The 17,735-nt window shown below is 45.2% G+C and overlaps 1 protein-coding gene across 4 annotated transcripts in view; it reads left to right on the plus strand.

The window, feature by feature from the left end:
• Positions 1–17,735, plus strand: part of dlgap2a (discs, large (Drosophila) homolog-associated protein 2a) — a 106,465-nt gene that overhangs the window by 41,493 nt on the left and 47,237 nt on the right. For all 4 annotated transcript variants that reach the window (XM_030356977.1, XM_030356978.1, XM_030356979.1 and 1 more), the window contains exon 2: positions 16,804–17,735. This exon is cut by the window's right edge and continues 327 nt beyond it. In XM_030356977.1, the coding sequence (XP_030212837.1) occupies positions 16,872–17,735 (864 nt within the window). In that variant the 5' untranslated portion in view covers positions 16,804–16,871. The remainder of the gene's footprint in view (positions 1–16,803) is intronic.

Consider the following 17,735-nt stretch of genomic DNA (forward strand, 5'->3'; position numbering starts at 1 on the left):
TTGGCTAGCAATAATACACAGCGGATATTCCTCCTCCCCGCCACCCTGCAGTAACAGTTGATCATCCATTAGGGAGGATCATTAGCCTTTTTTCAACTCGCACCTTTTTTAGCTTTGTGTGTGCTTGAAATGAATCGTCTCCTGGGATATTTATGAGTAAAGACTCAATTAAGGAAAGATTACTATAAGTAAACGCTGTTCCGAGATGTCCCCCTCGAAACAAGTCTGGCTATTTTCCTCATCGTTGCGGAAATTGATTGGTGTGTGTCCGCGCGTCACGTCGTGTGGGCTGTCCACGGTCCTTGACCCTGTTCAATCAGGCCGGAGCTCCGTATCTCCTGTGGCAATTTGACCCCCGGACACTGCACACCCTGGCCCCATTGACCGGGGTCTGGCTGTTGTCGCCAGCCTGCAGCTTATGCGTCAATAATCCAGGATCAATGAGGTTAATAGCCTGCCCTGTGCCCTGTGTGTCCGGCCCTTCCCTTCCTACCTCAAGATTCCATCACAGAGCTCTGGAAAAGCCGATTTCCTCGCCCGGGGTTGAGGTCACGTTGTGTGGTGGGGATAGGGGGGGGCCGAAGGTGAAGCTGTTGAATGACGGATTCACGTCACGAATGTACTTTAGTCTATATCAGCATCAGGAGTTGCCCCGGCGGGTTCTCATGAAACAGATTGTGCTTGTTTTGAGGGAAAATTGAAATGGGATTAAGGTGCCTCCATGTTGTTGGGAGAAATAAATGGATTCAGTGGTTGTTGCGTGTTTTGGGCCCGTTCCTGTTAGGGCAGGGTCATTGCTTTCGGAGCTATGTTCCCTATAGAACCTGACAAACAAGAATCGCTCCGCGCACCATCACCCTGCCCCAGTTTTTGTTGACTCAAAGGTAAGCAAACAATCCATCATTGTCACACACCACATACCAAACTGTTGGTTAAATCTCTGAGCCGTTCACCTCACCATCATTGTGTTTCTGAGTGGGTCTCAAACTCATCCTACCGACTGAAACCATTCGTCAACCGTTCGCCTCTTAAGGAACTCCCTGTATCCGTGTGTGTCTTTCACTCTCGTTTTTGTTCCTCTCTCACCCATCCCTTCCTTTATTTGGTGGCAGTCAGGCACAGTGTGTGATGGCTGGGGAGGGGGGGGGGGTTCATGGGCGGACCCCTATCATAAGGCTGTGGCTCAGCGTTTGATGACTTCATTTATTTAGTGATTATACTCATCAGATAGAAGAGAATACTTCAGAAGAGTACTTTGCATTGTGTAGCATCTTATCCTACCAATCTATAATACTTAGCATTGTGTTTTATCTTATCCTAGCTATATTTGTTGCATACGGGGAACGGGTTAACCATCAATTGTTAGTGCTTGGCACCTACTGCTTCCTTACCGTACCGAAGGCGACAGTAAGGATCTCTTTGTTCTGATAAATGTACTGATTGTAAGTCGCTTTGGATAAAATAATCTGTTAAATGCCCTTAATGTTAATATAAATGTAAGAGAGGCCTTAGGATGAATCTGGGTGCAGCAAAGGGCTGCTGAACACCGTACGCTGCATCACATCAACGTCGTAGCGGACGGTCAGCTAACGATGCCGTAGGTGTTGTTTTGAACTCTGGTATGGACCGGCCTTGGAAGAGTCTTGCGTTCCTCCTCTTCCCGTGGCGGAGATACAGATCGCTGTAGTGTGGTTGACCTTCAGAGCTCCCCGCTCTTTACCGCAGTGCAGAGACGTGGATCCTCAGTACATGAGGATCCACGGCACGCAGATCATTATTCAATTATGCTACACAGAGAAGATGTTTCTCAGAACCTCCGCCCCTCACGGCACGGCGGTGAGTGCATGTTTGTTGTGTCATCCTGTGTGCGATACATACGATACAGATGTATGTCTCTTACTCACATGGGAGGTTACTATGTGAATGAAATGATTTGATTTCGGACTTAGTGTTGCTGGTTTGGCCAAATTGATTTGAAATACAGGTGAGAGGTTGATGGGGGGGGGGGGGATGTACTCGTGCCTTCCCTCAGAGCCACCATCGATTGGATCATTGGGGTATTTCCTCAAGAGACAGTGTGGAAATGACGAAGCTGGACAAATATGTACCTCACATCCAATCTTGTTTGTGATGGACACTCGGGAACTGGGCCCTTGTGTGCCACAGCTGCGACCGTATCTAGATATAGACCTGAGCTACGTGTCCTTAGTTACACAGATGTGGTTCCGCACCTCTACTGGACTGCAAACATATTTCACGGCCATCTGAATTACCCCCTCATATCTGAGGAACTGTGCCTCCTTGTTTTATGCCCAAATAAAAAAAAATTATGAAGCCAATTTTCATCTGCACAATTAACCAGAGACACAAAGGCAAGACACAAAGGCACTGAGATACCTTGGAAAAAATGTATTCCTTATTCTATTTTTTATGGTAAATTCAATGTCGTCTGACTCATTTCCATAATTTTACCCTAAAGAATCCCTAATAGTTTTATTTTCGGTGCCTGGTACCTCTAGGGGTACACATACCCCTCTTGGCAATCACTGTCACACAGAACAGATATATTCCTTCCCGGTCAGTCCATCCATTGCAGTTAGATTTCAGATGTACCTTTATCCCGAGGGACAGATAACCCGAGAATGCATTGGTGAAGATGTCACTTTTAACAGATTGTAAACAATTGTCACATAAAACGTTTTTTTGCACGCTTGTGCCATGAATTCCAATTTCATAAAATGAATAGTGAGAGAACAGAGTCCGATGTAGGGATCCTGTCCCTACACCTGGAATTCCAATTGCTTATGATCAGTGCACCACTAATATCTGTAATGACTGAGATGTGTGTTTGCATTGCTCTAATGCGATGGATCAAACCCATGGTATTGGCAGTATCGTTTGACCGAGGGGAGCCTGCATCAATTCAATTCTCACCTTTCACTGTTGAACGTTGAGGCCGCATTGGAGTATGACAGGGAAACCATAATTAGCCGTTAATTTGAGTTAAATTGACCGTTGAGCCAATACAAATTTCTAATGTGTTTGCTGTGAAACCCTGTTGACTCAAGGGAAAGACTAAGGTTAATCGATCATAAGCGTTTCTTGACACTCTCCTCGCTAAGCTTGTTTAATCTTGTCAGAAGCCGATTGTCATTTTTTCCTCTTTTTTTTACCTCTCTGCTGCTGTCTCCTGTGGACAACAAGAGTGGGAACACTTCTCAGACGATTTCTAAAAATCGTTTCATTGAGCTCCACACACTGGATCTCATGCAGTGCGGCTCGGACCGTCTGCCTCTCTTAGGAAACTGTGGATCAATGAATCTCGAGTATAACCTGTTATTTAAATGAAGGAGACAAAAAAAGGACCCTGATCTGCCTCTCTCTCTGAACGCCCCTGATCCTGAGCCGAGATCAGCCTTGACACCTTCCACCTGTGTGAGAGGGCGCCATATGGCCGCGGTGCGCGGTGACGTTTTGATGTTTGCCCTGCTGCTGGTTAACCTCGCTGCGGAAACCGGCGTGCTAAGCTGTTGCTAATCAGCCCGCAGCGGCGGCGAGGAGGAGCCCCGTGATCGACGTAGTGCCGACGGGCGTCTCAGCGGGATGCACCGGGGTAGGATGGGTGGCTGGTTGATGGAGCGAGGGATGGGTGGCCTTGTCTCTCTATTTGTTCTCATGCCTTCGATATGGATATGGATATACATATGTGAGAGTATGTATGTATAGATACACAACTACATATGTTATGCAAGGGATAATGTATAGAACGCTGGTCGTTATCGGGAAAAAAGCTCAGACAGGGCGAACCGGAAACCGACGCAAAGGTGTCTTGCTTCGCCCTGAAGGGGCTTATTTTCGATAATGACCGGCGAGTCGGCGACGTTCTAAACATTATCCCGCCTGTTACACGGCTACTTGCCAAAACGAAAAAACAACTTCACACGTTGTGCCTTTTACAATTTATTTGTTACCAGCATTCGATCAGCAGAGAAATAGTCTGCCAAAGACATTGAGTACGCTGGGGTTGATAAGTTACCTGACAACTTGCGGAGTGATACGAAAGACGGCAAAAAAATCCACTTTCCTTGACAGCGGTCAATTATACTTAGCAACGGTGAATTATCAAATATAATTCACAGCGGGAAGTTGTGAAGAGCCCATGCAATTGAATGGAGCGTTCCACGGCATTGAGAAGACCCGTGTAATAAAATTAATTTATTATTTTTTTGTTTATTTCACACATATATATATGTATATTTATATTTATATATATATTTGTGTATAAATACATACACATCTTATGCATATATTTACACAAATTAATATTATTAATAGTATTAATAATAGCAAGTATTGTTTGGTAATAATGCACTGACAATGTGTGAGTTATTGTGTTGATGTTTAAACCAATCCTGTTTATAGTAGCCGGTCACACTGTGAGAGTTAAAGCCTTGTGTTTGGACACAGGGGAAATTAGAAAGCAAACATGCATTGCTTTAATGGCTGCACGTTTGAGTAGAGTTGGACTATGGACTTTAATTTCAAATATGGATTCCAAGTAAAAAAAAGATTATAATTAATTTGTTTAGCTTATCGTGAGACAGAATATAATTGTGTCTCTCTTTCGCTTTTCAGTGTCGACACACACTCGCGCTCAAATGATCCCGAAATGACAAGCTTGTGAATCGACTTAACCCCCACTAGCTGATTCCTAGGATTACTCCACATCCATGATTTGCATATCTCCCTCCTGCCCTCCGTACTGCAGCCTAGGCTGGGCTTGCTGTGTGTCTGCATGACGGCGGGGAGGGAGAAGGGATTGAGAGGGAGACGCACAGGGAGAGAGGGAGTGAATCATCTGACTCCCCCACAATGAATTATCACCAGGATTGGGAGGAGAGCCGTGAGGGACTTGGGAGCCGCCGGTGACTAGTTCCGGGGGTCCGCGCACTGTAGAAAAACGGACCAGCATAAATATGAACAGCGAAGGTTGCATGAGAAAGAATGAACTTGCGTGTCTGATCAACTGTGACAAAATGGGTCTTTCATTTGGGGCCGAAAGATGAAAGATTCGGTCTAGTAGATGGGAGTCAGACAGAGCGCTGGATCAAGGAGGCTGCGGTGTACGCTGAGGTCAGGACAATCCGTTGGTCACAGAGACTCTGCCGCCGTGGCTCCATCACTGGTTGATGAATAATGTAACCATATTCCTGGAAAAAAGGTATCATGGGGCCTGCTGTTGCGTTTTGCAGCACCGCTACTGCGAGGATAGAATCACTGATCAGCAATTGTTGAAAAAAAAAACAATTTAAATTTCAGGTGCTACTTAAAATGTCCAAATCGTATTGGTTAAGCACGGCTTCTTAGGGCATTGAACCTGTGCTAACCTTTGCATCACCATTGTTACCCCTCTTTCACTGTTGCCTTTAGGCGTGATGATTAGCCAATGGAAACCAAAACAACAGCATAACTTTAGAAGGAGTGTTTGAAATGTTTTCAGCCAATTAAAATGAACATCTGCTCGCCACAGTCCGTGGAAGATGGGGGCTCACTCAATATGACTTGGCCTTTCTATTGAACCTCTCATATTGCAAAGGTCATTAATGAAAAAGCCCATGTCGGTTATCGATTTGTGTACCTTTTGATGAGCTCTCGGCCGCTCGTCAAACACTGTGTATAGGCATAAACTTTGGGCACGAGGAAACACTTTTAGAGTCCATCCACTGTGGAACTACGAGGGATTTTGGCTGTGCTCGGGCGCTCTCTCACGCAGACTGTGGTCTCCAAGAGTAATGAAAGCCGTTTTCCAGACAACTTCAAAAATATGGATCTTCACATAGTATTCATGGGTCTTTCTGGCAACCACAGCAAGACGATGGAAGAGAGCGAGTGTGATGAAGCAGAGCATAAACAACAGACATCAATAAGTACAGTTGAAGTCACAGTCCAATGCGGGGAGTCGCTAACAAGCCTGCGCCGGCTGTGTGGCTTTGTGGCTGTTTGCATGCTAGGGTGCACAGTGCACCCATAGATGTCTGCGTTTCAGGGAGCGCCTGTCTGTGTGTCTTCACACCCACGCTGAGCATGATGGTGTCTTCCTTGCACAGCATCTCTTTTTTTCTTTTTTCGTTAAACAAAACCCAACGTGAAGAGGAATATAGGACTGAGATTGCTAGTTTCCGAAAACAAATGCTCTTTGCTATGCCATACCTTTTCCTTTTGATACTCCTTAATGGAGAACCCATTACTTGGAGAAAGGTAGCCATTGGTTGAACTGATTAATAATCAATTATTTAAAAGATACACTCATATTAGGTGACTGTTTAATCATAATGTCCGTAAATAAACTGTAAAAAAGGCCTTATTGCTATGTGATGTGGTTTGCAACAAACTGCTTTCATGCGCTTCGTTACAATGCAGCTTCAAGGCTGAGGCTTGCTCTGTGTTCTTTGAGCTGTATTTGGTTACACTGTCCCTGTGTTATGAGTTTAGAGTGCTCCCGCGGGCCACGGTCGATATTACTATTTCAACACTTCCAAAGGAGCCCTGGAGAAACACTGTGACGGCCACTTAAGCTAATTACCTTTTACCGTCAGATCTAGTCCTTGCCACCTCCATCTCCCACAGCGTCGCACAACCTTTCCAGATGTGTTGCGTAACAAAGGGATGAATGTGTTTAAGTGTGTCTGCCTCATCTTGTGTAGCTCAACTGGTAGAGCATGGCATTAACACTGCTCCAGTAAGGGGTATGATACACCTGCTAAGAATGTAGACACTCACGGTATTGTCACCATATGCTGCATGTTTGATGATACTTCCGACAACGTGCTTCAATATGCCAGATGGGTTTTTGATGGAAAGAGATGAGACGCACACACGTACATACACACACACACACACACACACACACACACACACACACACACACACACACACACACACACACACACACACACACGTACACACATGTGTACACACACACACACACACACACACACACACACACACACACACACACACACACACACACATGCACACACACACAGGCATACACACACACACACACACACACACACACACCAAAGGAGAGCCGAAGTAGATTGCCATCCATCAACCTCCACCTTCTCCGCCTTCCATCCCATTGCGATAACACGATGCAACAACGAAAAGGCAGAGAGCCACACGAAGAATATATAAAAAGATACAAATAATAAAAGAGAGAAAAGCAACAAACCCACAGCCCCTGCGGTCAGCCTTATGCTTTCCCTCTGCCTCCACATCCGCCACATGTCTCATGGCGAATACCGTCCTCCAAATAACCACCTGCTTGACAACATGTCTGGAAGCAATGCTTTCCCGGAACATGCGTCTTGGAGTGCAGATGAAAGCTGGGTGCAAGACCAGTGTGGTGGTGGTGGTGGAGAGTTGAGTGATTTTAAATCTGCTTCCATGATTCAATGCCTGGCTTGTTGCTGGGGTCATAGAATACTGACGCTGTCTGACTTACGGCAATGTGTTAAAACTCTGCCATCCACTGCGTCTCATTAATGGCAGAGAAGAAATACGTGTTTTCTGCCTACTTAATTCTACAAATCATAGTGGCGGGGCCGTCTGACTTATTCTCCTTTCTCTGTTTTTCCCCGATCGCCTTGGTGACTTCAAAGAGAAGCGAGGAGAGATGAAAGGAAGAACTGTTGCTAAGGAAACCGTTCAGAGGCATCCTCTTAATAAGTTGCATGGGAAAGCAGTTCTGGATGTTGCATAAGGCATTTACAGACACACACACATACACACATTCTTACCACACAAACACACACAGACACACACACACACACACACACACACACACAGAGAAATGCACGCATAAAAAACATGCACATGGTTACACAGACACTAGGATAGGTTCAAACCCCCTCAAGGGCTTTTATTGTGGCATGAAGTTCACATTCAGCATGATTTACACATAACTGGACAGCTATGTTCGCTTAATGCACTTACCATGGAGAAAATAACAAGCTTTGTCTCCTACGCGTGGCGTCTGTAGTGCACAGGAATGACTGCGTCAGTTCCAATGGATTTGAGATTATTCCGCTACCACGACACGGGGACGTAAAGTCGGATTCTAATCCGTGTCACTTCGGTTAACGTTAATGTGTGGGATGGAAAGGACTAATAGGCGTTCCCATTATAGCTCTGGAACTCTCCACCCACGTCGTCACGTGACCACGTTGTCGTGGGTTCCGTGGAATCTGTCCGTCTGCCTCGAGATCAGGACATACAAGCCCGATGCACAAACACAACGCACTTTGACAGGGAGGCATGGCAGTGGGCATGTGATGCGTCATGGCTTGTGTGTCACGGCCAGGGCTGCCAGAGACGGTGTGATGACACCTGTTGGGCGACAGCGGAGCACACTCCACTCCCACTGTGCCTCCCCTGGCCTCCCTTGGTTTTAACCGCCCGGGCCACAGGTCAACTCCTCCACAACCTGCTGGCATACACAGCGGGGGGGCACAGCGAGAGAGGCAGAGCGAGAGAGTATGTATACGTTGTGCTGAATCGACAGCAAATATGCAAGCTCTGTATGCAAGTGCGTTGGGACTTGCGTCAAATCGGATTTCACAGCACTTGATCCACCACCTCTCCGCCTTAAAGCCTTACTCAACAACATGGTGGATGAGCCGTTCATTATCAAAGTCGGCCTCTTTTGATCAATTATTTGCAGGCAGACAGATGGCAAAGCCGACGCCGTGTTCATGTTAACGTCCGGGCAACCCACGCAGAAAAGCCTTTCAGAATGTCAACAGATGTTCCGGAAACTTTTTATTCCATCATCCCTTATCTCTCTCTTTCTCTCTGTCTCTCTGTCTCTCTCTCTCTCTCTCTCTCTCTCTCTCTCTCTCTCTCTCTCTCTCTCTCTCTCTCTTTCTCTCTTTTTACTCATTCAACTAATTTGGGTCGCCCCCTTTCCCTTGTAAAAGTGCTTAATCACGACAACAATAATGACATTTCAGGAAGCAGCTGTGAACATTGGATTATGGCCCCCATGCTCATCCCTTCATCCTTAAGGTCCACAAACCTTTGGTCATCCACCCGCTGTGTGTGCTTGTGAATCATCTGATACTATACTACGATGTGTGCGTGTGCGTACGAGACTGTTTTCTGTGCCATTGTGTTTCATATGTCATCGCTTATGAATCACCCGACCCAAGACACATTTCCCCCGGGTCTGCTAGGCGACACGTGTGCGCTGACGTCAACAGATTGACGGATGGAACGTGTCAGAGACGAGAGATTAGCAGAAAGGCTGCCCACTGCCACGGCCGCGTGAAGCGCCGGGGCTCACAGGGTGAAGGCGTTTTGGGGTTGTGTGTTGCAGGATCAGATTCCAACGACGCACACGCACACACACTTACAATGAATGCACATATTGCTGTCACTTCAAATGGCCGAATAAGCATTACACACGGGGAGCCCTCAGCCAAGGCCATGCTTATCCGATCCGCCTGGGTAGTTATTTAAACCGGCTGCCAGTTCAGCAGGCTAGTGTGTGTGTGTGTGTGTGTGTGTGTGTGTGTGTGTGTGTGTGTGTGTGTGTGTGTGTGTGTGTGTGTGTGTGTGTGTGTGTGTGTGTGTGTGTGTGTGTGTGTGTGTGTGTGTGTGTTTGTTAATTGGCTTCCATCCAATCTAATGGCCCAGGGGGCTTCTCGAATTTGCCCCCTAGGCGGTTGAGGACAAGAGCCCTGGCCTGCTTGGGTTGATTTTCTTTAAAAAGGGCCGAATTTCGGAAGTTGAGAAATTCTACCTCCACCTCAACCTCCTGCACATTTAGCGTTTGGGAGACTGATAGGCGGGCCGCGATCCCATTGATTTGTTGTTATTTGGTAAATGGGTGCGAGGTTGGATAATGTTTGTCTTAATTAGACAAACTAAGCTCCCTAGGTTGACCACCCTTTAATAAAGCACTCCTATTGTATGCTTCTAAAATGACCCCTGGCATTTGGCAAACATTTTAGCCCACCTTTTGTTTGCCTTCGTCAATATACTTTGAGCGTTATTTATGCTGAATTAGAGACCGACTTGCAGGTAATTACATTGACCTCTACAACAGAGAAATGTTTTTGATGCATATTTATGATGCCAAATATTTTAGCATCATTCTCAGAACCTTAAAACCCCTGATCTAGCTTTGATCTAAATGATCTCTTGAGGCATACTTCCAGCCATTCTTGCGTACTTGCTAGGGCTTGTATTTTTCTCAAAACAGAATCAGAGATGTTGGGTGATCAAGGGCCTTAATGCCATGACATCTAACAAAATCCAACAAGGTGCTCGGCTTTCTTCCTTGCAAAATATAAGCTTTGCTTTGTATGATATCAATCCATATGGTACTGACTCGCTGTATGAGTGAGAGCTGCACGCTGTGGCTTTGATCACAGTCTCAGAACAAGCATGAGAATATAAAGTCATTTGACAGATTGTGCATTTCTTTGTTTTTTCTGGTGACTCTGAATGAATGTGAAATAATTGTAAGGTTACCATAGCGCAGCGTACAAAAATACTGACGGGAGAAACTTTATTTTAAATAGTGTTGGGGCTATTGCTGCAACACTTTCCTCCAACAGTGCACAAGGTTGTGTGTTTTTGACTCACCTGGTCCTCTCCCGCACTTTTCATTATCTTTTAACTTTGTTTCCAACTGCAGTTAGCGGCTGCCGGCCGGGGCAGCGGGAGAGTGGGAGCTGCCAGGGAAACGGGGTTCAGATATAATGCTATTTAAATGCTAATGTGTTAAGAGGAGCAAAACGACCTTTATTCACACTCGTAACGCAACAAGAGTGCGAAACAAGAGGGCCGCTTAATAAATGAGCCCTCTTCCTCCTGCTCCGGCTCTCTTCCTCCTCCTTCTCCTCCTGCTTCCGCCCGGCAGCCTTGTCAGATTTAAGGGTGTGTTCATGACTGGTGGGGCACGGAGGAGTTTGATAATATTGGGGCTTTGGTGCGCATCCAGATGTTTAGTCGGACACGATTGGTGGCTGACAGATTGTGCCAAGTCTTAAATCCGCTATTATTGGCTTGACTTGACAGAGAGTTTGCAGCCCAACAAGTCTCTATACAAGGTCTAAAGACTTTTGGACATAACATTGAACGACCTCATCTCTAAATTGAGTGCAGAATCCGAATATCGTTTCCGTGGGTTTCATCAGCATTATCGATATCAGTTCAGACCGCGATGGACTCTTTTGCATTGAAGTCCTCCTTCAACATTTATGCTCGCCTTAAGCAATCATTTATGCTGATATTTCAAACAGAGTGGCCCTCTGTGTAGACCGATCATGTCAGGTGCTATTTTTTTAATAACATAAAGCAAGTCCACAGACACCAGAAACTAGAGCCATAGAAAGACAGAGTAGATTCAATGGGGGGAATAGGAGAGGAAATTGCCCATCAATTTGCTCATTGACCATGGAAAAGTAATGTTTGGTAACTAGTAAACATAATGCTAATTAATTGGAAGTATCGCAAACTGCCCTGCTTATCAGTAGTATTTAATATCTTTATAATTATATAATTAGCCCAAATTAAAGAAAAGAGTGACAGGCTGACAGGCTGGGATGTTTAAGCTTCTATGAGTCAGAATTGTTGCCGACTTTTTTTAAAAAGCTTTAAATACCATAAGGTATTAATTGAACATCAATCCATCCTTACCGAGCCTTAGCCTATCCAAAGCCTCAAACTCCACCAACAACAGTAATGTGCAGTAACATGAGGTTCAATGTGTTGCCATTGAAAGATACTTGTTGGGAAGTCTATTCAATTTCTGACCTCCAGTATAAAAGTATTAAAAACGAAAACACAAAATCAAAAGCATTTCAAGTTTATTTAAGCTTCCTGTTATTGAAGCTTAAATAAACTCAAACATCAATAATGTTTCAATGTCTTGGTCTTTTCTCACTGTCTTGTCGTTGGACCCAGCCCCCATGAAGCCTTGGATTATATCATGGTTGGCTGATCTTCATGGAGATGCTCCAACCACTCGTTGGTGGGAGCAGTCACGATGCGCTGCTTCCCTGCAGAAAGAAAATGTAAAAATACGTGAGAAATGAGCAGGATCAATCTGACCATCACAAAATACGTAATTTGGTCAGGGTGTTGTGTAGGCACAGCAATGCATATCCACGTCATCCAACATGCAGTCATTTTTAGAACATTTCCAGTTGAGTAATAGGGAGGTCTATTTCTGCATCTTCAAACTCTCCATCAATATAAATAGCCATGCATGGCACAATAGTGTCCCAGCCTACAACACTTTATTATTATTATTCTATTTAAGATACATTGATGTGATCTGAAATAGGAGGTCACAGTGTTTCAGTTACCAATAGGCTATCCTTTCCCACTCAATGTCATGTTTAGAGCCATTGGTTTGATGGAATTCACATAACATAAAATCAACCTAACAAACCATATAAACTATTATGTTGGCCTACTACTATATTGATTTGCTCCGCACTAACTAAAATAGCTAAGATGCTGTGAAATATGATGCTAAATGAATTGAATATGTGATAATTAGTATGCTGCTCTGCTGCTATTAGTATCCAATGTTTGAAGCTAATGAGTGTCTTCTTGATGTACTAAACTAGGTTGGTCTGATGGAGTGAACGGAGATGAAGCAACTCTCTCTGTCAATGGCTCTGGCAGAAACAGTCTAGGCTTTAGCTGGAAGTAATTTCTGTCACCTGCCCTTGCTTTCTTGCCATTTGTCGTTAATATTCTATCGTCTCAGAGTGTTGGTAGTATTCCATCTTTGAAGACCTGTGCTCCTGTGTGTATTTTTTGTTTTCATCCATGCACTCAGACAATCCTAAGTATGTGGTTAGGAGAGAGAAACAGTAATGTTTTCTGTTGTCATGAGACCAAGGGAGGCCCTCTGAGGAATGCGTCACTCAGTTCGCAAAAGGACACAGAGTAAGACGGTGGCATAGCTTCAGACAGGAAATGTGTCATCGCAACTCAACAACAAACGGCGGTGCCTTCGTCCCTCTTTCCAGTGTTTGTTGAGAGGAGCCAGATGGACAACCCTCAAGTGGAAATCACCTGGTTTATTCTGGCAGGTGTTCTGTGTCGCTGCGTTATCTTCCTGTTCATAGATGCTGTGCAGTGGCTTTCCTCACAACCATCCTCAAGTGTTTTATAGTTGTGACAATAGTTTTAATTAATTGAGTTTCCTAATACCATGACAACCTACATTCAACAAGGCGGCACAGTAGAAGGATGATACATTTAAAAACGATTGCTTTTTCATATTTATTTTCTGTCTTATTTGTTACTGATTTTTTAAACGTATTTCTTTGAAAATACGTTTTAATTTGATGTGATTCATTATGCATCCGGCCATGGAGTAGACAAACCCATGTGACTCTTTTAAATCCAAAATGATGGCGACATAAAAGAAGAAGCGTATTTGGCTTCTGCTGATGGAGATTAGTGAAGAACAAGGACTGCTCAGCATGACTGTGCCTCGGGGGTGGATATCAAGCCTCCCATTAGAAATGTTTCAATCTATTGTGAGCGATAAGTGTTCACGTTGAGTAGTAAACATATTGCGTTCCTTTTTTCTTAATCCCAAGCCACCAATCATTTAATTCCATCATGCCTCCTTGAGGTACCTTTGGGAGCTTATTAATACCATTCAATTGGTTCCTTTTGAACATACAAAAAAGTTTCTGATAATTTTGAATTGAATATGGTTCAAAGTATGCAATAACAAAGTTACCTCCACAGTAATGATGCCTCTATAGAGCAGAATAGTGAATTATTTTTGTTACACAACTAATTGTTGCATTACCTTTTTACTGTAGCTCCGCCCTAACTCTACTAGAAACACTACGAAACTCCTAATCTGTTCTGTATAGATAGATTGATAGCATGTTTCCTCATGTGTGCCAGTGTTCTATACAATAAATTGGTCCCTAAATGAAGCCAATGTCTGTAAAAATCTAAGATCCCTCAACTCCCTCAAGCAAAAGTCTTGAAATGTTTTGTTGGCTCGCCTCAGGGGGAGATGTTGAGGTCGAGCTGTGAGCATGAGAATGTCGGTACAAAATGACTGCTGGTTTGTTTTCAGTTCATTTTATTTTGTTTGGAATCAACAAATTTCCATTTAATATGTGGGGGGGTAACCCATGTGGACAGGGGATCATGATTATTGTACCACATGGTAGGTAATTGCTTGCAGTGCAGCATACATGCCTTGGTTTGTATTTACTAGCAATACAATGGGATGCTAGCCACTAGGCAACACAATCGTTGTGTGTCTGATGCACGGTGATGGTGATTACATGGTACAACTGCATAACAAATAATTTTGAATATCTGTGACGGTATCTTGATGAACTAATGCATAATGATTATTTGCATGCAATCCTTCCAAATCATTTTTAGACAGTAAAATGGACAATGTTTGTTAAGAACCGATCAGGATTTCCCCCCGATCTCTTCAATGAACTGCATCGCTTTCTTTATAATATTATAGCGCTAAATATGAATCCAAAATACCACAAGAAATGATTAAGAGGATCCTAAGAATCATTATGGATAATCAAATTCTAGGCATTACCTTCTAGTAAGATGTTGGGCTTTCTCAAAAGGCTCATATGAGCTCAAACATTGGAACTATTCCAGTTTTTAGGAGTATCACAATAAGGGCTCAATGATCAAGCCTTTTTCTGGCCCAATAAAATCATCGGCCAAAATCCTCATTCATATTCATGTATTTTAAAACCCAAGACTGTTTATTTGTTTGTGGCAGTTTATTTATTTTCGTCAACAACTTTCTCACCGCTCACACCTCATAAAACCTGCCTTCACTTCATGGGGTTACAGTTGGCTGAGAGTCTGAGAGTTTATGAGGCATGTGTTGGGAGCCCAGGGAGAGTGTAACCCCCCGCTATTTTGGTCCGCTTGTTTGTTTCTTATTCTTTTACACCATTGCACATGGCAGGGTGCATATAAGTATGAGATATGGCCGCGGTAATCGTCCGGCACATTTTTGCCACCGGGACGTGAAGCATGAGTTTGACCTAACAAAAAAGGTTTGGCAATAGCTGTTGTAGTTGTGGTATTTATTAGTTATTATTATTATTGGATTTGAGGTTGTATTTTAGCATTTTATTGTCATTCATATAACAGTTATTATGGGTAATCGTTTGAGTATACAATGGGTGAAGGATTTCTTAGTATAAACTAGAGCTGTCAAGCGATTAAAATATTTAATCGTGATTAATCGCATTAATGTCATAGTTAACTCTAATTAATCGCGATTAATCACAAATTATTTTTCTATGCTAAATATCCCTTGATTTTTTTGTCCCATAATTCTTCTCATTTTAATTCTCTTATCAACATGGTGAAGTGCATCGGCTTGCCTTGTGCAAATGATTTTTTATTGATAACAACATTGGCATATACACTGATCAAAACAGGACGATACAAAAAAAGAGCCTATAGTGCAATTAAACGACTGCTTTGAACAAACGTCATTTGACCATAGCAGTCAGGCTACTGCTTCTTTGTTTTGAGCCAAAGAAAAAAAAAAAAAACAATTTTTTTTTTTTTTTTTATAAAATAATTGCGTTAATCGCGCGATAAAAATTTTAACGCCGTTAAATTTGGTTTGCGTTAACGTCGTTAATAACGCGTTTAACTGACAGCTCTAGTATAAACATGTAAATATCGTAAACATATTGAAACAGGTCATAGCATAACAAAGAAAGATAACTGAGTCCATCCAATACCAAAATAATCAAACAGTATGTTGATGCTTTGCTATTTTCCATATCCATGCATGACCCCCCAAACGTTTTCTCTTTGTAATGCGGGGACAAGTTCATCATTGGGATCCGTGCTATGTCCTATCTAAACTATTGACAGTGTACCCATCATCCCAGGGCCAATTCAAAGGGAGGGCATTGCAATTACACTGGAATCATTGGGATGCTGAGCAGTAAAAAGGGGCAAAACTCTCCTCTGATTGAGTCAAACACATTTCAATGAAACCGCCTGGACATCTGCCCTTGATGACCTATCAGAGACGAATTGGGTTTTAATCTACGAGTACGTGCCTGAGAAGGCGGTGGAGAGCATGTGTGTGTGACAGCGTGTGTGTATGTGCGTTCAAGCGCGTGTGTGTGTGTGTGTGTGGCGTGGAGGTGATGTATTTTGCCTATGCCTCCCAAGGACGTCTGTCCAGCCGTGCGCCTCAAAGCGCTCTCTTCGAGGCTTTGACGGATGATACAACTGCCTCAGAGTGATAGGCTATTATTTCACTTTGCATTGGATAAATGGCAATGCAGGCTCCTACCTGTCTCCTCCTTCTCTCTCTCTCTCTCTCTCTCTCTCTCTCTCTCTCTCTCTCTCTCCTCTCTCTCTCTCTCTCTCTCTCTCTCTCTCTCTCTTTCTCTCTCGCTCTCGCTCTCTCTCTCACTTGCTCTCTCTCACTTGCTCTCTTTTTCACTCTCGCTCTCTCTTTCTTGTGGAGTTAGGAAGGTTGACATTGTGCTGATGTAGCAGTTTGTACCTTTTGAGTTCTCCTACTCTATGTAGTTTGGAGGGAAGTGAGGAGAACAATAATGTGTGGATAATCACCAGCCCGTCTGGGAAGGAACATTTAATTTGGCGTTTTTGCTGAGAAGCGGCAATCATGAAAGGCATCTATTTTTAGAACTAGTGCGACTTCTAAGGATGTGTCTCTCACCACTCGTTGAACGTGTTCCCTTCTTCTCCTCCTGAACCCCACAGACCAGCAGTATTCATGGTCGCCCTCGCAGTACTTCGATGAGGACACCTACTCCACTCCTCCCAGGAACATGAAGGGACTCTCCGGAGGCCGCCCCGCCCAGCTGCAGCTCACCTCCCCCACGTCGGCCCACACGTGCGGCCTGGCCGACTGCGAGCACTCCCTGGACCACCACCTCCACCATGGGGAGTCCCGCTCGCCCTCCTACCTCCTCAGCCCCACGGAGAGCTGCCCCCTGGACGGCCACCACCGCTGCTCCCCGCGGAGCTCCATCCACTCCGAGTGCATGGCGATGCCCTCCTCCATGTCCAACACCGACCACTCCCTCTCCAGCAGCACCTTCCCCCGCATGCACTACGGCGGCGGCACGCGGGACGCCGGCGGCGCCAGCAGGGAGTGCCGGGACGAGATGGGCGGCGGCGGCGGTGGTGGTTGTGGAGGTGGAGGCGGCGGAGGCGGCGGCGGCGGCGGCGGGCTGTCCTCGCACGGCGGCAGCGGCAAATCCAACCGCATCCCGGCCAACCTGCTGGACCAGTTCGAGAAGCAGATGCCCGTGCACCGCGGCGACGGCTTCCACACGCTGCAGTACCAGCGCACCACCACCACCACCACCACCACCGCCACCGAGCCGCGCAACGAGAGCCCCGGACGCATCCGCCACCTGGTGCACTCGGTGCAGCGGCTCTTCACCAAGTCCCACTCGCTGGAGGGCTCGTCCAAGATGAACGGCACCAAGGGCGACTCCCAGCGGGGCGAGGGCTCCAACCACCACCACCACCACCAGCACCAGCACGGCCACCACAAACACAGCAAGCGCAGCAAGAGCAAAGAGCGCAAGGCCGGCGACGGCGGCGGCGGCGGCGGCGGGGGTGGGGGCGGGGGCAGCAGCAAGCAGCGCTCGGGCGGCTGGTGGAGCTCGGACGACAACCTGGAC

Source organism: Gadus morhua, chromosome 5 (assembly GCF_902167405.1).
Source record: "Gadus morhua chromosome 5, gadMor3.0, whole genome shotgun sequence".
NCBI classification, from domain to species: domain Eukaryota; kingdom Metazoa; phylum Chordata; class Actinopteri; order Gadiformes; family Gadidae; genus Gadus; species Gadus morhua.